General features: G+C 53.5%; 1 protein-coding gene across 2 annotated transcripts; it reads right to left on the minus strand.

Annotated features, from left to right (window-relative positions):
- Positions 1-3600: 3600 nt before the first annotated feature.
- Positions 3601-21740, minus strand: CSK (C-terminal Src kinase). Of its 2 annotated transcripts, none has more exons than XM_016210526.2 (13): positions 21135-21740; positions 8933-9001; positions 8466-8579; positions 8232-8344; positions 7693-7912; positions 6330-6423; positions 6065-6130; positions 5882-5981; positions 5693-5783; positions 5175-5248; positions 4894-5089; positions 4700-4786; positions 3601-4449 (listed from the first exon to the last, which is right to left on the minus strand). In XM_016210526.2, the coding sequence occupies exons 2-13, from the start codon at positions 8945-8947 to the stop codon at positions 4267-4269; spliced, it is 1353 nt and encodes a 450-aa protein (XP_016066012.1). In that variant the 5' UTR covers positions 8948-9001; positions 21135-21740; the 3' UTR covers positions 3601-4266. The 2 variants fall into 2 exon arrangements, with proteins under 2 accessions (XP_016066012.1, XP_016066013.1); XM_016210527.2 differs by lacking the exon at positions 21135-21740 and adding an exon at positions 9353-10193.
- Between the last annotated feature and the right edge of the window lie 1021 nt (positions 21741-22761).

Below are 22761 nucleotides of genomic sequence, written 5' to 3' on the forward strand. Positions count from 1 at the left end.
AATAATTATAGTTTTATTTAAAAGAATTTTTTTATGTAAAAGAATGTGCATGCATTTTTATTGAGTTTTATCTGCAAATCATATTTTTGAAGTTAAATGTTTACATTTGTAATTTTTTTTTTAATAAGCACATTTTTAAAAAGTAAGTAATCCTGTACTTCAAGTATTTTTATCCAAATAAATGTTGGTTTTCCAGAGTGGCTCTTTCTCCAAGAATTCAGGATAGCTGAGGTTTACTGTACTGTAAGTTCTTGGTAGGATTCAGTTACTGAAGCTCTGCAAATTAATTAAAATCAAGGCTGTAAATGGAAAATTTTAGGACATGCTAAAAGAAAAACTTCATTTCTCAACACTAAACCCTCAGGCACATTCACTCGCTTTCTGCTGCACCTTTACAGGCAAGCTGTAGAAAGGTGGGTCCCACCTGGACCCTGCTTCTTCATCTCCCACTGATCTTCCCAGCTCCTGTCCCTGCTGCCAGCTGGGTGAGAACTGCTCCAGCAAGGCCTGGCAGTGGCCCCTGTTCTCTGTGCCTAGTGGATACTTCTGTAACCCAGTCTCTGAGATGTGAAATGCTATGAATATCCATCCCCCACGCCCAGCCCTGCCCAAGGCCGCGTGCCTCCCCCCAGCTTCCTAGCTTCCCCGAGCTCCTCTGCCACTGCTCTGCCTCCCCAGCCCTTCCACTGGGGCATCTCTCCTCACTCACATGCTTCCTGGCCAAGCTTGTCCATGCCGATGGCTTCAAGCACTACTCTGCTGTGCCGTGATCCTCAAATCTCTACTTTCAGCTCATCTTCTCCCCAGAGCCTTAGGCCTGAATAAACGTCCAACTCTGCAGGGGACAACTCTGCTTGGATGTCACATAGGCCTCTAGATGACATGTCCAAACCAAACTCCTCTTTGCCATCCCTCAGCCCATCCTATTCCATGGCTGGTGTCTCATGGGTGGCACTCCCACCTTACGGAGCCAGAGACTGAAACCCCAAGATCCCTTCTGCTTCTTCCTGTCATTACCCATCAGCAAGCTCTTCAGTATGCTCTGGCCCTCTCATACTACCATCCCTAAGTCTCTCCAAGCCTCAGTTCCTTGTAAAACGGATAATAATAGTGTGTATCTCCAAGAGCTGTTTGAAGGGTTAGAACAAGGCCTGGTAGACAGAATGCTCAGGTCAGTAAAACATTAGCTGTGTTCATCTCTCTCCACCTCCTACTGGCTTCTCCAGTCCAAGGTACCATCAATCACCACCTCCCTGTCTCCACTTGGTACACATCCCTTACCCTCAAGGCCAGATTGTAGCCATAAGGATCTTTCTAAAATACAGATCTGACCATGTCATTCCTGTCCGAAACCCTTCAATTGCTCCTGGTCATCTCTGCATAAAGCTAAACTGCCTTGTGGGGCTTGCAAAGCCAGGTGGGTCTGGGCTGTTTCTCTTCAGCCTTACTTGCTCCCAAACCACACTCAAGTACCTCACCGTGGCCTTTGCTAGGCAGTGCCCTTTCTTTACCAGAACACTCGCTCTCTGTACTTGCTTATCCTCCAAGGTCTGAGAAGCTGCCCCCACCTCCCACCTCCTCTGTCTCACGGGCTTGTCATGGGCTGTAGGAAATCCCCACGACTCTGGGCACTGAGTCTGAGTGGGGTCCCCACTAGTTCATGAGCTTCTGGAGGGTGAGAATTGTGTCTGCCTCATTATGATGAGCCAGTGGCCAGCACAGAACAGAGAGAAGGATGAGAGAAAAGAAAGGGGAAAACAAAAAAAACTATAAACCAAGTGAAAGAAAGGGGGAGTAATGAAGGAAGCTTACATGCCAGCAGGTGGAAAGAATAGGAACATTCTGGCTACCTGGGCCTGCATTCCAGCAGGGCCCCATCAGTTGCACTGCCTCTCACTCCCAATTGTCACACCTGGTCCAACTGTTATGGTGCCTGCCTGGCCCCTCATGGTGCATGGCCACTGGCACCATTGCCTGTTTCTGAACCAAGCTGGGTTGAACCAGTTGTGAGAGCCCATTGTCAAAATCCCCAAGAGTAGGACACAGTATCAACTATAAATCAGAGCTCTCCACCCACTGCAGCCCCAGTTTTGTGACTCCCTCTAGGGCAGTCCCTTCCCCTTAATGGGTCATTCCCACTCACTTCTTGTTCCATCACTTCAAGTTTCTTTCACACCACTTAACAGTTTTGTAATTAACTGTCTTTTTGTTGTTGTTGTTAATCCTCACCTGAGGACATTTTTTCCATTTATTTTTAGAGAGTGGGAGCGAAGGAGGAGGAGAGAGAGAACAAACATCGATGTGAGAGAGACACATCGATTGGTTGCCTTCCCCACAGGCCCAGACTAGGCTGGGGATCGAACCTGCAACCCAGGTACATGCCTTAACTGGGAATCAAACCTGAGACCCTTCAGCGCGGGCTCATGCTCTAACCACTGAGCAACACCTGCAAAGGTTGTAACTAACCGTCTTTGTGACTATCTTCCTAACTGTGAACTCTTACAGGGTCTGTTTTACTCACTACTGAACTCGTCCTAGCACACCGTAGGTTTAAAATATTTGTTGTTGAGTGGTCTAGTTTTAAAAAAGTCTGGCAGTGTGCAGAGAAGACAGATTTGGGAGAGACAAGCTGCTGTGCTGGGCCGAGGTGGGGGTGGGAGATGATGTTGGCTGGAGGGCAGTGCAGGCACAAGGCACACGAGTCAGAACTGCCTGGAGCCCTGGTGGGTACGGCTCAGTTGGTTGGAGAACAGCCCCGTGCACCAAAAGGTTAGATTCCCAGTCAGAGGTTTTGGGTTCGATCTCTGGTCAGGGCGCATATGGGAGGCAGCCAATCGATGTTTCTCTCTTACATTCTCTTTCTCTCCTCTCTCTCTCTAAAATAAACAACAAAAAAAGAACTGCCTCGATTTTGGGCCAGCTCCTGTCCCCAGAGGACCCCCAGCTGCCTGTGTCTGAATGAAGTGGGCCTCTTCCTGACCCTCAGAGGTTCTATACTGATTACTGCCCTGGGAGCCTGAGGGGAAGAAAATGCCCTGGCTAGTCCTCATTCTCCATCTGTGCCCCGCAGAGGCCCCTTACATTGCATCCTCAGACACAGGGCTGGGCAGTGCTCTTCCACCTTATGTGAACTATGAGAACCACCAGCAGCTCGGAGCCTCCTTCCTCTCTCACTCTCCCTCCATGGTCAACATCTTCTCCGGTATTTACTTTTCCTCCTACCAGGGGAACCCCCATCTCTATCTGGTCAGGCCTGCCCCCCCAATGCTTGGTTCGAGCCCTCCTTATGCTGATGGCTTCAACAACACGGCGGGAGAGGCAGCCAGGGCTCCAGAGCCCAAATGGTCCCAGGGCCAAGCCTGGGCTACAGCAGAATGGCAGGGAGGGTAGGTGGTTAGAGCTCTCATGGCAGACACAGGACACTTGCAGGTACAGCTGACACGAAGCGGCAGCCACCTCTCCCGGCTGTGCTCCCCACCCCCTCCACTCACAGGGCAAGCACAGCCCCACTCACAGAGACAGGGAGTGGGCAAGATGGCATGGGGATAGGGATGGGGGGCAGGCAGGCTCAGCGGAGTGAGCGCCGAGGCTGGGCAGTGGTCTCCTCATGGAGTGGTTTATTACGATTCCATCTCACAAGACAGGTGGCAGCAGCACACATGAGCTACAAGCCCCTGACAGACGTCCGCCTCGGGCGCATGCAAACAGTGCAACATGGTCAAGCGCAAACACAGGGCGACCGAGGCGACACAGAACACGAAACACGGAATGGGGAACAAGGCTGGGGTGATGGGTCCCTGGAGAGGGGTCTGGTTCCCCAACCCTGGTGGGCAGGACAGAAAAAATAAGATTCGTACTTCTTGTAAAATGCCCATTTGCTGGGTACTTTCTTTCTCCTTATCTTGAAAAATAATAAAAAATAAGCACATGGAAATGAACCTCAAAAAAGGAAAGGAATAAAACTCTAGGAAGGTGGGAGATGGGAGGCCAGGGGAAGCCTGACCATGGCGGGGCGTTTGCCTCCTGCTCCTCAGCCTCCTCTCTTCTTGGCCTTCAGTGGGGCTCCCCAAACCCCACGGGTGGGTACAGAGAAGATGCCAGGCCTAGGCAGGGTCCTTGGGGGTGGGGCCAGAGGGGGCACAGGCTGGGACAGAGGAAAGAAGTCCACTGGGCTCAGTTCAGACTTGGGCCCAGCAAGTGGGGACATGAGGTCCAGTCACTCCAGGTTCAGCGCCCAGAGGCCCACGACCTGGGCGAGCCCGGACGTCACAGGTGCAGCTCGTGGGTTTTGATGTGCTCAAGCTGCTCTCGGAGCTGCAGGAAAGAAGGCCGTGTGGCGGCATCCAGCTGCCAGCAGTTCTTCATCACCTCGTAGACTGCAGGTGGGCACCCGTCGGGGGCATCCATCTTGTAGCCCTTCTCCACCCGAGGGACGACGTCCTTCAGGGGCTGAGGGCAGATGGGTGGTATGAGTCTGTGCAGGTCTGACCCCTGGAGGGGACCCCTACTCAGCATTCTTCTTCAGGGGTCCCCTTCAGCTCTGCTGCACACCCAGGCCCTGGAAGTTGCCTCAAAGGTCCTGAGGACAAGGCTGCAGCTTTTAGGCCTCAGACTAGGGAAGCAGAGCCCCGGGAGGCCCCACTACCTGCTTACCCCTCCCACAGCCCCAGTCATGGCCCACCCCAGCACCCATACTCACAATTCTTGGATAAGGCACTCGCCCAAAGGAGTAGATTTCCCAGAGAAGGATTCCGAAACTCCATACGTCGGACTTGGTGGAGAATTTCTGCCACATGGATGGGGAAAGCTGTGTCAGGTCCTGGGAATTTGGGGGTAGGGTGACCCAGGACCCCTGTCCACCACTGCTCAGGACCTGGGGGGAGGCCCACCCACCTTCTCTCTCAGGGCCTCGGGGGCTGTCCATTTGACTGGCAGCTTGCCTGTGTCCTGGGTGCTGGAGGCCTCCTTGGTGAGGCCAAAGTCACTGACCTTGGCCACATTATCCTCAGATACCAGCACGTTTCGGGCAGCCAGGTCCCGATGCACAAAGTTGTTGCCCTCCAGGTATTCCATAGCCTCGCAGACATCTCTGGGGGCAAGCCGGCCACATATCCCCTCAGATAGGCCTCCCATAGCAGGGTAAGGCCCCCTCCCCCAGGGGCTGCTTCACTCACAGTGAGAACTTGAGGAGACAGTCTCCGCCAAGCACCGATCGACCCCGTGACCGAAGATAGTCCACCAGGCTCCCCTGGGACAGGAGAGACAGACCATGGCCCACAGATCAGACTTGCCCTCCAGCCCTTGGGAACAGTGGACCTGGGGCTGGGTAAAGGGTGACACCCAAGGGAGGTATGAGGAAAGGGGAGGAGCTGAATATTAGGTTCTACAGCTGGACACTGCTCAGCCATTTTCATGCATTATCTCTTAATTCTCATCAATCTCTGAAGTAAACCGTTAGTATCTCCATTTCACAGGTGAGGAAACTGAGATGTAGAGAGGTGATACAACTTGTCCCAGGTCAAAGTGAATAAATGATGAGCCAGGACAAAAGCCAAGCCCTGGAGACTTCAAAGCTCAGTTGGAAGGAGGGGACTGAGAGCAGGGCCCAAGGGTGCAGTGGGGGGCTTGAGGCAGTTGGAAAGCCCTAGTGGTCAGCTCTAGCAAAGCAGTAAATCTTGGGGCTGGCACACACCTTGGCCATGTACTCAGTGACGATGTAGAGCCCGCCCTTCTCTTCCACGATCACGCCCAGAAGCTGTACCAGGTTGCTATGCCGAAGTTGCCTGGGGCAGGATGGAGTGATCAGAGCCTGCCAAGCCTCATCACCCTCCACCCCCCACCATGAGGGGCAACCTCCCCACCTACCCCCTACCCAACTCACGTCATGACCGAGGCTTCAGCCAGGAAGGCCTGGGCAGTGGCATCGTTCTTAATGCACTTGACGGCAACTTTGTTCCCTCGATAATCACCCAGCATCACATCTGGGGGGACAGAGTTGGGGGGTGTTCCCAGACTTCCTACAGTCCCTTGGCCCCTCGAAGGGCTCCCAGCTCCTCCTGCTCACCTCCAAACTCCCCCTTCCCAATGGTCTGTAGCAGCTTCAGGTCCTTCATGTTCAGCGCCCAGCCACCTGGTGGAAGGAAAGGGGTCCAGTGAGGGGTGCTGAGGCTGGAGCAGAGTTCACAGCAAGAGAGACAGAGGCCGACTGGACTATAATGTGTGGGGTTCCATGGAAGTCTCCAGAGCCTCTGGGATGGGGCAGTGCCAAGAAGCCTGGGTGGCAGGAGGCAAGTAGGCAAGTGAGGACTGGGGGTGGGACTGGCACTCACTGCGGAAGAACTCATCCTGGGCTGCCACTGTGCCCTCCATGACCTTTGGCTTGATGAGCCGAGTGCATAGTCCATCTGCATCTGAGGTGTAGTGCTGTAGTGGACAGGGCAGGGGATCACTGGCTGCTCACACGCACTGCCACGGTCTGACCACTAGAGGGTGGCAGAGGCTCATCCCACCCAGCCCCAAGTTGCTTTGGTTTGAGAGGGCTCCCTATTTCTGGCAAGGCTTGGGTTAAGGAGGCCCCAGACACTGACACATTACCCCACACTCAGTTGCTGGACAGATCCCCCACTGTTGCTACCACTCTGGTCCTCATCAGCATTCCCAGGCAGAGGGCAAGCCCTCACTAAGTCCAGACACCAGCCTGTAGCCAGGCATGCCCAGGACCCTCCCCTGCCAGAGACCAAGCCAGACGGGCAAGGGGAAGAAGCAGAGTGAATTCATGAGGCACCTAGCAGGCTGCCTGGGGCTACAGGTGTGACCAGGCCAGGGCTGGCAGAGCTGGCCTCAGGAGCTACAGGGACATGTGAGCACATCCTTGCAGGTACATGAGCCCAGGGGACCCTGGTCATTAAGGTGTAGCTCATGAGGACATGCTTATAGTTCTGTAAGTGGCTGGAAGGAAGCTAATTCTAGGATCAGACAGACTCAGATTCAAGTCCTGGCACCTCCAATTTACAGCTATGGGACCTCAGGCAAGTCTCTTAACTGCTCTGAACCTTCATTTCCTGGCCTATGAAATGGGATAGTGCCCTGGCTGGTGTTGGCTCAGTTGGTTGAGTGTCGTCCCATGCACCAAAATGTTGCTGGCTCGATTCCCGATCAGGGAACATGCCCAGGTTGCAGCTCGATCCCCGGTAGGGGGTGTGCAGGAGGCAGCCAATGTGAGAGTAGAGTGTTCTGCTCTCACATGGATGTTTCTCTTTCTCCCTCTCCCTTTCTCTCTCTCTAAAAATAAATATTAAAAACACACACAGCCCGGCCGGGTGTGGCTCAGTAGTTGAGCATCGATCTAGGATCCAGGCGATCCGGGTTCGATTCCCGGCCAGGGCACATGCCCGGGTTGTGGGCTTGATCAATGACTCATCACTGATGCTTCTCTCTCTCCTTTCCTCTCTGAAATCAATAAAGATATATTTAAAAAAACAACAACAAAAACAAACAAACACACACACACAACTAGTACACACACACAAAAAAGAAATGGGGATAGTGCCACCCTCCCTATGGTGGCATTGTGGGATCAGAGATTCATCCTGGCACATAGTAGGTGCCATCGAGTCTGCAACACAGTCCTGAGGTCAGTCAGAAGCAGTGGGACTGGAGCCAGCATCCAGGCCTGTGGGTGCTGCGGCTCACCTCCACCAGCTGCATGAGGTTCTCGAAGTACACCTCCTCATCAATGCTGAGCTTGCTGGCATGGTACATGATGCGGTAGTGCTCCACCTTGCCATCGCAGCTCACGCACAGCGTGTAGTCGCCAGGGTAGTTGGTGCTCTCCCGCACCAGGAACAGGCCCGTCTCTGGTGGGCACAGAAGTCGTTCTGCCTGCTCCCGTGTGATCTTGCCATGGAACCAGCTAGGGATGCCAGGCCAGGGGTCATGGTGGCCGAAGGGTATGGAGCCTGGTGCCCCTGCCAGCCTCCTCCTGCATCTGCCAGGCTCCAGTTTCTGAAGGCCCTCCCTCTGTTCCCACCCTTCTCTCTTCAGTCTAAGACCCATCCTCCCCCTTTGAGGTCCAGCACCCATGCCCTTCCCCTCATCTTGAGAAGCCCTTAGGATATTTCAGCATTTTCTTCTGACCTCCGTTTTCCTGATTCTCTCCTGGGGGAATCAGGGCTCCTCATCCTCCCTCCTCCCTAGACTGGGAGAGGACACCTCCCCTCAGCGGTACTCACGGCATGAGGCTAAGTTTGGTGCCGGCCTTCACGCCTTCCCGCTTTTGGACATAGTTGGCTGGGATGATGCCCTCACGGCCCACCTTGTTCTTGGCTTTGTACCAGTTGGGGTCCTGGGGAGAGGGCAGCCCAGACATGCTCTCAGACTCACCCTCCCCTGCAGGGAACCAGGATCCAGAGGGAAAGCCCAGAGGTGGGAGAAAGTGGAGGTAGACATGTGAGGTCCCTGATTACCTTGGTGACGGCCACAATGGTGAGGACATCTCCCTTGCAGAAGGGAAGGTCCTGCTCAGCAGTGCCATGGAAGTTGTACTTGGCAATACATTCTGTACCAGATGGCCAGGCGGCCTGCAGGACAGGCAACAAGTGGGCAGGTGCAGCCTGGGGTCCGTCTCCACCCACCTGCCACAAATCCTCGAGGTCATAGCTCTTGGCTGGCCTCCATGAGACAGGTGATGTGCCTCCTCCCATAAGAATTTTGGGTTCCTTCCAGCTCATATTCCCCCACTGCCCCAGACCTGTGCTCCCATCTTGAGGGCCCTGTGACAGTGCACCCTGGAATTCCACTTTGTTGAAAGCCAGAGCTGTGACAGAGGGCTGGGGAAAAGGGGAGCAAATTGATCTGAGCCCTCTTTTCCACTCAGCACCCCTATAGGTGTGGTGGGGATACTCAACTGCCCTAGACCCCACCCCCATGTTACCTGTATTGCTGACATCTTCTCAGAAGGTCTGTCACAGGAAGGCGAACCTGTCACTTGGTACCATGAGAGCTGTGGGGAGAAAAGGAAGACTGAGACCTGGCCAGTTTGGCTCAGTAGTTAGAGCATCCACCCACGGACTGAAGGGTTGCGGGTTTGATTCTGGCCAAAGACATGTGCATCGGTTGGAGGCTCGATCCCTGGCCCGGTCGGGGCATGTGCAGGAGGCAACCAATCAGTGTGTCTCTCTCACATTGATGTTTCTCTCTCCCTCTTCCACTCTTTCTGGAAAGCAACGGGGGGGAAAAAGACTGAGGAGTGTGAGACGATGGCTATCCCAAGTCAGTGAGATCCCACTCCTTCCCCACAGCAATATAAACAGGTGCCAGCCCAGCCAGCATGGCTCAGCGATTGAGCACTGACCTATGATCCAGGAGCTTGCAGTTCAATTCCCGGTCAGGGCACATGCCCAGGTTATGGGCTCGATCCCTATCAGGGGGTGTGCAGGAGGCAGCCGATCAATGATGTTTCTATCTCTCACTCCCTCTCCCTTCTTCTCTCTGAAATCGATAAAAACATATTAAAAAAACAAACAAAAAAAAAACAGGTGTCAAAGGAGGCCAGAGCTGGGACTGGGGGCAAGAGGGCCACCAACCCTAAGCTCACAGTGGGCCTTACAGACCAACAGAAGAGCCAACAAAGGCAAAGGAGGTTTGGGGGCTGAGTAGCACCAGTGCCACCTGCCCCACCAGCCCCAAGCCCAATGCTAGCTAACTGGTCTGTGGGGGAAGGGGGCCCAGGGCAGTTCTGTGAACCTGGGGAAGGTGCTATGTGATCTGGGAGAGTCACTTGTCCTCTGAGGGTGTTTTAGTTTCTTTGTCTTTAAAAACTTGCCCAGGAGGTATCTCTAAAGCCAAAGCACACTGATCCTATGGCCTGGTAACCCCACTTCTGGGTGCACACCCAAGAGAAAACAGAGCAGGTATCCACTGAGGTAGACACAAGAGCACTCACTGCAGCACTATTTGTAATAGGCCTCAAACTGGGAGCTGCCCAGATGCCTCCAAAGTCAGATGGATAAACTGTGGTATATCCACAGGATGAAACACTGCGCTGTGGCAAACATCAATAAGCTACAGCTATGAAACACTGATAAACCTCTAAACATAGTGTTAACCAAGAAGCCAGACACAGACTGAATGCATGCCATGTGATTTCATTTGTATAAAGTCCCAAAGTGGGCCTAATCCATGGTGTAGGATGGCGACTGCCCTTGGGAGGCAGTGACTGGAAGGGGTATGAGGGGGGCTTTTGGATGCTGGTTACGCAATTGTCTGAGCCCAGTCAGGGGGTGGGTTCACTATGTGGTAATTTACTAAGCTGGGCCTGGCATAAACTTTGCAGAGTGCAGGGGCTTCAAATGCCAATGTGAGGAACCAGGGTTTACTTCTGGGGGTCCTGGGGCCTGGGCCTCAGCAGTGGAGCGTGTGGTCTCAGAGACAAGAAGGAGCCAGGGAGGGTAGAGCAGGGACATCCACCACCACTTCCAGGCTACAACTCTGGTTCTAGATTCAGGCAGACCTGGCTCTGTTGAATGTGCAACTCGGGTGAATGACTCGACCCTCTGAGCCTCAGGTTCCTCACCCTGAAAAGTAAAGACTTGGGTCCCCTGCAAGCAGGCTATGGGAGGAGTGGAATGAGGCCCTAGACTTGGAAGTGTCTGGCACAAACCCTCTGCCTCTTTTCCCTTCCCGAAAGGCCAACCCATCAACCTTTGCCATCTGACAGGAAGACTGAGGCCCAGGGAGGATGAACCTTGCTCCCCCCCACACACATTCATATGACTGAGCCACCCGGAGTACAGAAACCACTCCCTGGGCTCTTGTGATCTGCATACTGTAGGAGCTGTGAGCTCCTTACCCCTATTTTATGGAAGCAAAAATAAGGCTCATTTGCCTGAAGTCACACAGCTAGTTTGGGTGACAGCTCAGACCTTGTATTGGTCCCCCAACCTCAGGCCCTTCTAAATAGGGGCTCGGCTTGCTCTCCACATCCCACACCCCCCCCTACCCCCAAAACAAGCACTGCAGGATGGCTTGGAGGCTGTGGTACCATTAGTCACCCTCCCAGCTGTCAGTTTGCAAACATTCTTTTCCCAGCCTGCAGCTGCTGCCGCCTCCCCACTGACTTGATGATGATAATAAAAAAATAATAACAGGCCCTGTTTTCTGAGCAGTTATTCTGTGCCAGGCCCTGCCTTTGACACGTTATGGCTCGTCAAGTCCTCTAACAACTGAGAGAGTGGCTACCCCATTTTGTAAATGGGGATCCCAAGCAAGGCCAAAAGGCAGGGTGGCTTTGCCTGAGGTCACAAGTGACCATCTTGCCCCACTGACAAGTGAGGGCTCAGGTGTCACCCACCTCTGTGCCTCCCTGCCTCCCCTGCCCACACCATAGGACCACACTGGTCTAGGAGAGGGAGAGTGCAAGGGAGGAGAGAGAAGCAAAAGATGCTCAGAGGCAGGGGCAAGCCGAAGGCAGCAGTAATCTGGGTAGCCTTCCTTCAGGGGTTTGGCCTTGGAGAGTGAGGAGGTCAATTATTCCATTTCCTCTACTGGCTGCAACTTGGCAACTCAGTGCCCCCATCAATAAAACAGGCTGGTGATAACACCCACAGCTCCAGGGCTGCTCTGGGACTTGCTGGCTCTGCAGTGCCTTAGCTACACCTGTTTTCTACCTGTTGTTCCCATGTCCTGCCTTGCCATTATCTTCTCCCTCCCTCCCCCTGCTCTACCCAAGGAAATTCCACTCAACTTTCAGGGCGCAGAGGAGGAAATGCTTCTGTTGGATGTGTGCCTAAAAAATGTAGTGGGACAGTCCACGCAGTACTGTTTGTAGTAGCAAGAGATGAAGAGACAATCTTTTTATGTTCATTAATAAGGGGCCAAGTAAATAAATGACCAGATATTCCTAAAAGGGAACAGATGATGGGGCCAGAGCAGATCTTTAGCAGCTGATACACAATACTCCTCATAACAGAGTAAGTAGAAATGGCAAAAGTCAGCCCAAGTCACTGAAGGAAAAGCTGCTGTACACAGCTTCCAAGTACCAGCCCACAGATTAATCAGAAGAGGAAAAAGGACCTTCACAATAGGGAGATCTGGTGGCACCTTGTTAACCAAATGGTCAAATTAAGCATCACCAATAATGAGAGAAGCTACACTGAGTGCCTCCTGCTATGATGCCCAGAGGAAGACATAGGCTCTGGTGTGGTATCTGACTCACTCAGGAGGATGCTATCAGAGGGAGCCCAAACAACTGGCCTGGATGCTTAAAGTCAATGTCATAAAAGACAAAACAAAACAAACAAACAAAGGCTGGGGAATGTTCTAGATGAAATAAGACAGAAAGAAACATAATACAACAACAAAATGGTAATTATGTGAGGTGAAAGGTGTGTTAACTAACCATATTGTAACTATGGTAACTTTTTGCAATATATGCAAGTATCCAATCATTACATTGTACACCTTAAATTTACAACGGTTTATATGTCAATAAAGCTGGGGGGGGGGAAGGGGAAGAAACATGACAAGATTCAATGAGTGATTCTGAATTGGATTCTGAAAAAGAGAGAAAACTAGTTATAAAAGTAATTAGGGGACAATTGGGAAAATGGAAATGTTAGACAATATTAAGTGTGACCATGGTACTGAGATTATGTAAGAGATCCACACTAAAATACTTGGGAGTAAGCCCTAGCCAGGTAGCTCAGTTGGTTAGAGTGTCAAATATACCAAGGTTGCGAGTTCGATCCCCAGTCAGGGCACATACAAGAATCAACCAATGAGCCCTGGCCAGTGTGGTTCAGTTGGTTGGAGCGTAGTCCCATACACCAGAGGGTGGCAGGTTGCTTCTTGGTCAGGGCACATTCCTGGGTTGCAGGTTTGATCCCCGGTTGGGGCACATACGGGAAGCAACTGATAGATATTTCTCTCACATTGATATTTCTCTCTCTCACTCCCTCCCTCTCTCTTACTATCAATAAAAATTTTTTAAAAATCAACCAATGAATGCATAAGTAAGTGGAACAACAAATGGATGTCTCTCTCTAAAAATCAATCAATAAAAAATAAAGTAAAATACTTGGGAGTAAAAGGTATGATGCCTGCAACTAACACGCAACTATATCAGCAAAAAAATACATATATACACATGTCTATGTATATAAGAAGAGGTAAAGCAAATGTGGAAAAATGTTAGACCTGGTGAATCTGGGTAAAGGATATACAGGTTTTCATTATACTATTATTTCAGCTTTTTGGTAAGTCTGAAATACTCAAAAGGTCATAAAAAAAGAACAAAGTGCAGGACGTCATCCATGGTATATTACAAGTTGTGTTTTTCAAAGTGATATACAATTCCTCCTGAAACACATATGCACAGATTATCTTTGAAAGATAGAAGAAATTGATAAGGTTGCCTTCTGAGATGGGAAGGGGAACAGTAAGTTCAAGGGAAACTTACTTTTCACTGTATATTTGCTATTTTGCCCTTGACTTTTTCTTTCTGAACAACATGCATCTATTACCTTCCCCCTAAAAATAAGACTGAAAATAACTTTTTGAAAGCCACCTTTGCCAGGAGATTTCTGTGATCCCCAAGCTGTGTTGGCTGCTCTGAGCCTCCACAGCCTCTCACACATCCCCGTGCCCCACAAGAACCTCACTGGTTCTGGCCTGGGAGTTCGTAGGGGAAAAGCTGAGGGCTGACTCATGTCCCCAGCATGGGCTGGGCCCAGAGTGTTGAATGAATGAAAGAACCAACAAAAGAAAGAGGGAAGCTAGGCTGGCTGTACCACACTGAGGACCCATAACCAACTGGACTATATTTAACCCCAAAGAACAGCAGCTGTCACCCCACCCCCATAGGACTAGGGGACAGGGAACTTTGTAACTTTGTTAAGTCAATGCTTCACTCTGACTTCCTGCCCCAAACCCTGTTCCTAGCAGTTCTTATGCTGGGGTCCCGGGAACAGGCTGGGCATTGTGCCCAAGTACTGAGGTCAGTGGCTGCAACCTCAGGCAGGCCTTTCTTGGGAGCCCAGGCCGATGGGGGCGGGAGCCCAGAAACTCCTGGGCTGCCATTTCCTGCCCTGGGGGCAGTTTTAGACCCCCACAGCCAAGCACATGCTGAGAGTCAAGGGGCTCCTGCTCTGCCCCCTCACCAAAACTCCACTGCCTAATGGAGCATGGGAGCCTTCAGAAACTGTTTATATCCAGCTAAAAATACCCACTGAAAGGGGAAGTGCACAAGAGACCTGGGGGAACTTGGGGCCATGGTCCCCAGAGACTCCGGTTCTGCCACAGGACCCAGCTAGAGTCTGGGGGTGGGGCATGGGCAGCCACTGGAGGCAACAGGCAGGTCTACCTTGCCTTCTTATACTTTGAACCAGTTTTTCAGAAGCCTCCCTGCGCACTCAGCCCCATGCTTTGTGGGCCAGGATGGGCAGGAGGAGGAAAGGCCCAGGAGGTCCTGCCCTTGGGGCCCCAAGAACTCTGCTCAATGTCCCAACAAAATGCAGACCTGCTCCTGTCCTCCTGATGGTCAGACACAGTTAGGTGTGCTCAGTGCCTCAATCGACAGGACAGACATGGGAAACCTGGGAAGGCTTTCAGGAAGAAGGGAAGGGGAGCTGGAACTGGGGGGATTTTAGGTGGAAGTGACTGGAAGGGGTGTGTGCTAAGATCAGGCTGGGCTTAATATTCCAAACTGTGGTACAGAGGGAGTTAAGGCTGAAGAAGGCTCAGGGTGGGGCACACAGAGGCTTTGAAGCCAGCCCAGAGGTTTCTGACAGGTCATAGGACATATACAAGCAGAACTGAATTTCCGATTTGGGCACACCCCTCCGAAAGGGCAGTGCACCTGAGAAGGGTGGGGCACTGCCAGCAGTTGGGCTGGTTTGACAGCAGTAAAATCAGTCCCACCTCTGCAAAGGACACCCAAGCTGTAGGCACTGGGGCGCCCTTGTCCACACACCAGGCCATGGGGGTGAAAGGTTCTTTGGGCTGACACAGGCAGGTAGTCCCAGAGCCCTCACCACCCCCACTGTGCAGATGTCTCAGGGCTGGGCATCAGAATTGGGCATCAGACCCTTGGAGATGCCTAAACTTCTCTGGGGATCAGGGAAGGGCTGGAAGGATGCTCTACTTTGGCTCCAGTGTATGCTGCCCAACCCCCACTCCTGGGGCTCCCTCAGCCTTCAGCATCCCTGCCCTATGGGGAGGTGCCAGTGTAATGGCTGAAAAATGTAAAAACACAAAATTACAGCAACCCACTGGCTTTTTTCCTGCCCCCAATGACTGGCTGGCTCAGTGGGACTTGTCCCACCTAGCGGTTTGGGAATGAGAGAAGGCCAATGGGAATCTCCTCCCCCCAGGCCCCCTGCAGCTGGAGGCTGATACTCCCGGCTCAGATAGGTTTCTAATTACCACGCAGGGGCCTAATTACCTACATGCACTGGGCATCAGAGACTGGGGCCTCCCCAGGGCCCTCCTCAGCCCTGAGCATAGGCTGTGGAGTTTGCATCTTCATTTGCCTATGTTTACATACAGCCTCTCAGCACCGACCCCCAACAAACCCTTAGAAATCATGGAGAGTCCTTGTCCCTCAGCCAAAGTCTCCTAGCCATGTTACAAATGGAGAGACTGAGGCCCAGAGGCCCATGAGCTGTCTAGAACTTTGGCCCCAGGTTCCTGGTCTCCCCATCTCAGAATGGGACCCACAGAACACACAGCTCAGAAGGGAAAGCAATGGAGGCCCAATACAGGACATCCAGCCTTGCTGCCCATGTGAGGGAGAAGGGGGGTTCAACACCCTCCCCCAGCAGGATGGGCTATAAAAATGAAAGCACAGAATGAGAGCCTACCGACCCACTCTGAGTTAGTTACTTAATCCTCCAAAAACCCTGTGAGATTTTATCACTGATCTCTGTTTGACAGAGGATGAACTAGGCTCTGAGCAGGGTCACCCTACTTCCAAGAGGTAGAGCAGGGAGTTGAGCTCAGATCTGTTTGAATTTGGTAAGGGCAAAAAACCCCAACCTTTCCTTGGGCACGGCAGATGACACCCTGAAAATGGACAGATAGGTGAGGAGGGCGGCTGAAGGGGTCTGCCCAGAGCTTGGCCCTCCTGCTCAGGAAAGCACAAGTTACTCCTTGCTTGTCTGCCTTACCCTGCCTTGCACAGAGAGGCCAAGAGTTTGTCTAGGGCCACAGTGCAACTAGAGAAGCCAGAAGCCCTAGGGAGGGTAGAAGCTCCAAGCAAGGGACTCTGCCTCAACCCTGCCTCTACCACAAACGCTTCTTGATTTTCATGGCCCTTCCCCTCCAGGAAGCCCTCTAATGTTACAGCCTACGCAGAGATGCCCAGCTTCTGAGCTCCCACCAGCTCTGCCAGGAAGTCAGAACCACAGGCCTCCCTTAATTGACTCCTCTCTCAGTCTGGTATCTCCTACAGTAGGCCCGTAGGGGAGCTCTCAGGGTTCCTTCTTCATTCTCCCCTCCATCTCCCTGAAGCATGGACAGCACAGGCCACAGACGCCTGGGTCTCCGGTGGGGACCAGGTGCCGGGCAGGACTGAGAAGCAACAGCCAGGGTGAGTGTCAGAATGACACACAGGTTTTCACCCACCGACAAGGTTCTCAATTGTGTAGCGTGCAGGACAGGCAGAGGGGGCATCAGGCAGCTTCCCTTCTGCTTGCTCCTGCAACTCTGGGCCTAGACCACAGAAGGGTGGGGGTGGGGGGAAGCGGAGGGAAGCTGCGGTTGGAGGCCCAGCCCCACAGAGGCGTACATAGCTAGTGTGTGATGAGAAGTTACTCTCATCATAGTACCTCAAAACCAGGAAGAGAAACTAAGCAGGCAGAAAGGGTGAGATAGGCTGTATGTAGCCCTCAGGTCCCTGGGGGCCTGGCAAGGAGAGCTCCCGGAAAGTCACTGGGCAGATCACTTCTCCCTTCTGGGCCCCAGTTTCCCCAAGGAAATAATAGGATTCTCTCCCTGGTTCTGCCAGTCTGCCCGACTGGTACAGGCTGCATCCTGCTTGATAAAAGACCCCACAATTGGTGGAATAGTCCTGATACTCCAGTGGGCTGTGGCCTCTCCCAGGAAGCAGGGCCTTGGCCCTCCAAAGCTAGCCTCGCCTTGCTTGCTTCTCCCCTCAGCAATGCAGGGAGCACACTAGCTCTCCCTTCACCAGTTCTTTATTTTTAGGTTTGAATTTAACTTTAATCATTACTTAGCAGATTCTATTTCCAGTCCTTGGATGAAGGGACCCAGAGGCAGTGCTCCCTGCCTGGTGTGGGGGGTGGCCTGCTCCTCTGCCCAACCTGCCCAACCAAGGAGTGGAGACTAAGAAACATCCAAAGAGCTAACCTAAGCCAGACTAGCATCTTGTAGAGGACCCCACCCTGTGACCTCATCCCAGCCCAAGCTGTAGCACAGGAGAGCAGCTGTAATACCCACTTCCCTTGCACTAAGACCATGGAGGAAAGAGACACTCCACAGGCAGAAGTGTGGCAGCCAGAGTCAAAGGTCACATGCGTGGGGGACCTCTGTGTTGAATGGGCCATTTCAGGAAGGATCCTCTGCCTAGGTTAGTCTGAGCCACCCCAGGGTTATCTGGGATGATGGTCTCCTAAGATCCGGGAGTAACAAGCTGAGACTGGTTTCCTCCTACTGTCCATGGGGTGGCCCCAGGAGGGGCCAGTCTCCACAGAAGCAGGACAAGAGGAAGCAAGTTGTGTCACAGCAGTACACACTCAGGTTAGACCTGGGGACACCTGCCAAAGAGGGTGCTAACACACAAGACTTCCCCAGGGATTTGTGGACCATCTATGTTCTCTTTCAACTACCCGCTGGGAGGCTCTAAAAACCCTGCCTTCCCCACAGCTTTCTTCCCTCCCCCAGCCACTGGGAAGATGAGGTTGGCATGGCTGTCCCTGGGTTGGGGCTCAGAATGCCTGGGTTCTTTGCCCAAGTCTCAGTTTTCCCAGGGAAAGGAGGCCTCTATCTCCACTGGGGAAATGCAGGGCTAGCCTAGGAAGAGATGAAGGTGGGGGACAGGAGACAGCTGAGCTCTCAGAGGCCTCATCCACTCAGCTCTGATGCTGCAAGAAGAGAAGAATGGGTAGGATCAGGTTCCAGAAACCAACCAGCAGCCCATCTTCCCAGAGCCAGGCCCATGATCTGGGCCAGCCAATCACAGGGTGATGGGGAGGGGGAAGGCAAGGAACAGAATAGGGCACTGGCCAGAGTAGTCTAGAACCTCAGGAACAGAGGGTGAGCCATCAGCCAAGCCCACCCCAAGTGTCTTTCCCATGTGTTCAGGCAGCCTGTGGTGTCAACAATGTCAACCCCTCCTGACAAAGTGCCTATGGAGGCCAGGGGCTGTGCAGGCACTTTCTAGCACCTTGGTTAGTTTACATTGTCTGCACACTCCCCACTGAAGCAAGTATCACCATTCCTGGTGTGTGTATAAAGGAACTCTGACTCAGAGGGTGATCTGTACAGGTCCCCTCACCAGGCCTAAATGGCATGGCTGGGCCTGGAACCTACATTGATTGGGAGCCAAATTGCCCGCTCTCTCCAAAACTCCTGGCTGCTTTGGGGCCTAAAGCAACCACCACCACAGCAACAGGTGGGCAACAACAGTGCACATGCTCAGTAAGAAGGTCTGGGTGAGGTTGCTGTGGCAGCTATTTGGAAAATTCTATAGCTTTTTAGAGGCAAAGTTACACAGACCATGTAGCAACATGAGAAAACAACCACAATCACAGTATTAAGTGAAAAAAGGTGTCATGGCATGCACATTCAAATGACAACAGTGACGAAGAAAAAAACAAGGAAAGACTGGCAGGGAACTCCAAAATGCTACAGTCACTGTGCTGGTAAAGAAATAGTGGGCGATTTTTGTTTTGTTTTCTAAATTTCCTGTATGCTGTTTTGTTACTTTCTAAATTAAGAAACTAATACACACATAGTTTTCTCATAATGAGCTCAGATTTGCTTTCCTGGGCCCCATCTGCCCCCCAGCCCTGGCCTTTGTGTCTGGGACATTTTTTGCCATGGGGACGGCCTTTCCGTTAAGGGGCAGCCGCTCAGACACACTAGGGTCTCTCCCTACCATATCTTTCCCAGACCAAACACCTCTGCTTTGTGGGAACCATGTGTCAAGGCTTTGAAATTTCTCAAAAGATGAAACCCAGAACTGGACCCAGGCTGTCCTGCCCGATCAAGCCACCTGGAGGCTTGTTAGAGCAGCCTGGTCCCATTGTGGATCCTTGACTTCAGCCCCTGCCTGCTCTCAGCTGCTCTATTGTGGCTCACCCTCTTGGGGCCTGGTGTCCCCTGCAGTGGCGCTAGGGACAATTTTCTGGTCCTTCCTTGCCTCCAACCCAATTCAGAGAGAAAAGGAACCACTTCTGAGAAGGAGGAAGGCACCAAGCTCGCCGGATAAAAAGCAGATTCATGCACACACCCTAGCCTGACACCAGACCCTTTTCCATAAAGGCCTGAGGACCCTGGCCACACCAGTACAGGTCACGGTCGGTATAAAAGTGCCTAACCATGCCAAGCCTCAGCTCCAGCCCCTTAGGCTAGAAAGAAAGTTAGGGTCGGGTGAGGGAAGCCCTCACAGGCCCACCACATCTGGATCCCCTCCCCTGTGCATGTCAGGATGACCAGAAAAAAAGAGCTTTAAATCAAGGATAAAGGCCCGAGAAGGGCCCCAGATATGGCTCAGCATCCTCCAGGGAACTTCCTACCCTTTTCAGGAGCAAGAGAATCCTGTCACATTCCCAATCTCCCTCTTGCTGCCTTTGCCCTTTTCCTACTGAGGTCCCAGTAGGAACCCCCATGGTGTGAGGAGCTTGGAACAGGCACTGGAACCCCCATGGTGTGAGGACCTTGGAACGGCCTCTGGGTGCCTCTGACAATGCTCCTATGCCAAAGTTGTAGGATGCTCCCTGTGGAAACAGGGGTCTCATCTTCCCCATCTGGATCCCATTCACATTCTGAACTTGGCTGCTCCTATGCTAGCTAGGTCAGAGGTGTGGGAGGGCTGAGTCTGGGACTGAGCATCAAGCTGTTTCAGCTCAGCTCCACATCAGAGGAGTGCCCCCACATACCACATCCCCGTCAGTGGGACCCAGCCTCAGGCACCAGGGGGGAAATCCCATGGGCAGTGCAGATGCTGTCTGAGCCCTACCCAGCAGAGCTGGGGCCGGAAATCCTCTCCCTCCTCTCAGCCCTCTGTACAGGCACATGCTCACTCCACAGGGTCCCTTGGGCGAGGCTGGGAGCCTGTGTCCCTGATGGGTAAAGGTGCCTGCCTTGGTTGCCCTCCACCTACAGAAGCCCTCAACCTGCAGAGTGGAGGATGCAAGGATAGACGGGGAAACTGCCAGAGGCCTGGAGTAGTAACTTCCCCCTTTGGGCCTCAGTTCCCTGGTCTAAAAAATGGGAGGGGAGTAGGTGAATCCCTAGTTAAGCTCCAAGAATCTGGTGGCTGGACACGCCCCTTCCTGACACCTGGCCTTGGCCCTGAGAAGCCCAGGAGACTGGGCTGACCAGACTGTTAGGAGGTGGGGACATGGTCCTAGTGCCCAATGTTACCTCCACCTAGGACAGAGGCCTTATCCAGTGTCCCCACCCAAGAGCAGTCCCTTGTCTTAGGCCTGATCTGGGAGGCTGAGGGTGACAGGCTCAATCTCTGGGCCCTGGGCTTCCTGGAGCCCGCAGGGCCTCAGTGAGGAGGTGAGGGAGAACCAGACAGGCCAGGGAACCTGCCGGGAGGCCCAGGGTAGGGAATACCAAACTGCCCTTTCTCCAGGGCCCCTCCCTCCGGGCTCCAGCCAGCCCCCATACAGGGGAAAGAGGGGTACAGACTCGGAGTAGCCTGAGACAAGTCTGTGGGACTCATAAGGCAGAATCTCCCTTGCGCTCCCCCTCCCAGTCGGGCTGACAGTGACTCCCGGGAGAATTCGAACCCAGAAAGGAGGGGGTAAGGGAGATGGGGGATGGGAGTGGACGCGACAGCAGCTGCAACGAAAGCAAAAGAAGCAGAATGGGAGACCTCTACCCCTCTTCCCTCCCCCCCGGGAAGCACTCGTACGCCCACCCCCTCCAGGCTGCCAGGCACTTACCTCTCCTGTGAAACTGCGGTCCGAGCCACCTCGCCACGGGCAGCATCAGCGGCCTGCGGGACAGTCCATGCGGCCAGGGGAGAGGGAAGGGGCGCAGGGGGTCCCCGGGGCGTGCGGTACAAAGCGGTATGGGTGTGAAGAGAGGGTCAGGAGGGACGGCCAGGCGGAGGCGGGGGGCCGACCGCGCGGCGGGGGTCCGGGAGGGAAGAAAGGGGGGGGAGGGGAGGGGGCGGGAGGGAATCGGGGAGGAAACAATGTAGCCGGCCCGGCCCCAGCAGAGTTCCGCTTCCGAACGCTGCCACCGAGGTTCGACTTTGGAGCGTCGCGCCGGGGGCCGCCCCAGACGCTGGATCGGGGGCCGCGGGGCTCCCCGCGCTCCACGCCGCGCAGGCTCCGACGGCCACAGGCTGGCTGGGGCGCAGGAACTACTGGCCGGTGGACGGCCCCGACAGCGGCGCGGCCAGGCGGTCACCCCGCGGGAACCCCACGCGGGCAGAACCCCCAGGCAGGGTGCAGGGTGGGGCGGGAGCGGGAGGGCGGCGGCGAGTCCGGCGGCGGCGGCCGAGCGCGGCTCGCCCAGAGCTCCGCTGGGAGGAAGCTCGCAGGCCCGGCCGGAGGAAGAGCGGCCCGGATCCTCCGCCCGCGGCGGCGCGCCTGCGCGAGGGAGCCTGCTGGGCGTGCGGCGGGGCGTGGGCTGGCGGGGCGTGAGCCCGCGCGGCGGCGCCCCCTGCCGGGCGCCGAGGGCACTGCGGGAGGTGTGTCCGCACCCACGCCCCGCCCCCTCCTGCCAGCCTGCGGCGGGGGCTCCCGAATGACCCTAGCAGAGGGCAGACCAGGCAGCCTTGGAGCCACCTCCAGCCTTGTCTGGGCGCAGCTCCTCCTATGTAGAAGCGATTGAAGCCGGCCTGGACCCCTCTCTTCTAATCTGCTTGTGGAGAGTGGGCCTCACTCGCAGCAGTAAGCATTTATTCATTCATTCCCAGACATTTAATGGTGCTGACGATGTGACAGCCTGGTTCTGGAATCTACTTGTGGGACCACTTCATGACTGTGAAGGAGTTCTCAGTAGTAAAACTTGTTCGACCAACGGACAAGCTCAAAGAAATAATTGATAGAAGCGGAGAGGTGGTGTACCAGGTCCACAGGAAGCAGAAAAGAGGGGGACGGCTAATGGGGAGACTTCATAGAGCTAGGCCTCCAGGCAGAAGGAACAGCATGGACAAAGGCAGGGAGAGATGATGGAGCTTGATGGCTTTGGGAATTATAAATAGCTCAGTATGGCTGCGGTTTGCAGTGTGGGTCCAGGAGAGTGGTGGGAGATGGGGTCTCTGGAAGTCACAGGGACTAGAGAGATTCAAAGAGCCTTGTGGGACTTTCTTAGACTTTGTTTTCAGTCTTGAGGTAATAAATAAGTTGTCAATAGTTGTGTGACTTTGGGAAAGTTACGTAACCTCTCTGTGCTTTAGATCCCTATTTGGTAAATGGGGAAAATAATAGCACCAATATTTTAAGATTATGTGGGGCAGGAAATGAGTAAATACATTAAAATGCTTAGTGTGCTGTGGCTGGCTCATGGTCAGCCCTCAATAATATATCATTATTAATAAGGAACAGGGAGGTGATCTGC

This window comes from Miniopterus natalensis, chromosome 1, assembly GCF_054644295.1.
Source record: "Miniopterus natalensis isolate mMinNat1 chromosome 1, mMinNat1.hap1, whole genome shotgun sequence".
NCBI classification, from domain to species: Eukaryota; Metazoa; Chordata; class Mammalia; order Chiroptera; family Miniopteridae; genus Miniopterus; species Miniopterus natalensis.

Bases quoted from the DNA above. Each gene is read 5' to 3' on its own strand.
- CSK (XM_016210526.2), bottom strand. The intron at 5,982-6,064 runs GTGAGCAGGAGG...CTGTCCCCCCAG, and splicing joins TGGGAAGGGGGAGTTTGGAG to ATGTGATGCTGGGTGATTAT. The intron at 4,450-4,699 runs GTGAGTATGGGT...ATCTGCCCTCAG, and splicing joins GAGTGCCTTATCCAAGAATT to CCCCTGAAGGACGTCGTCCC.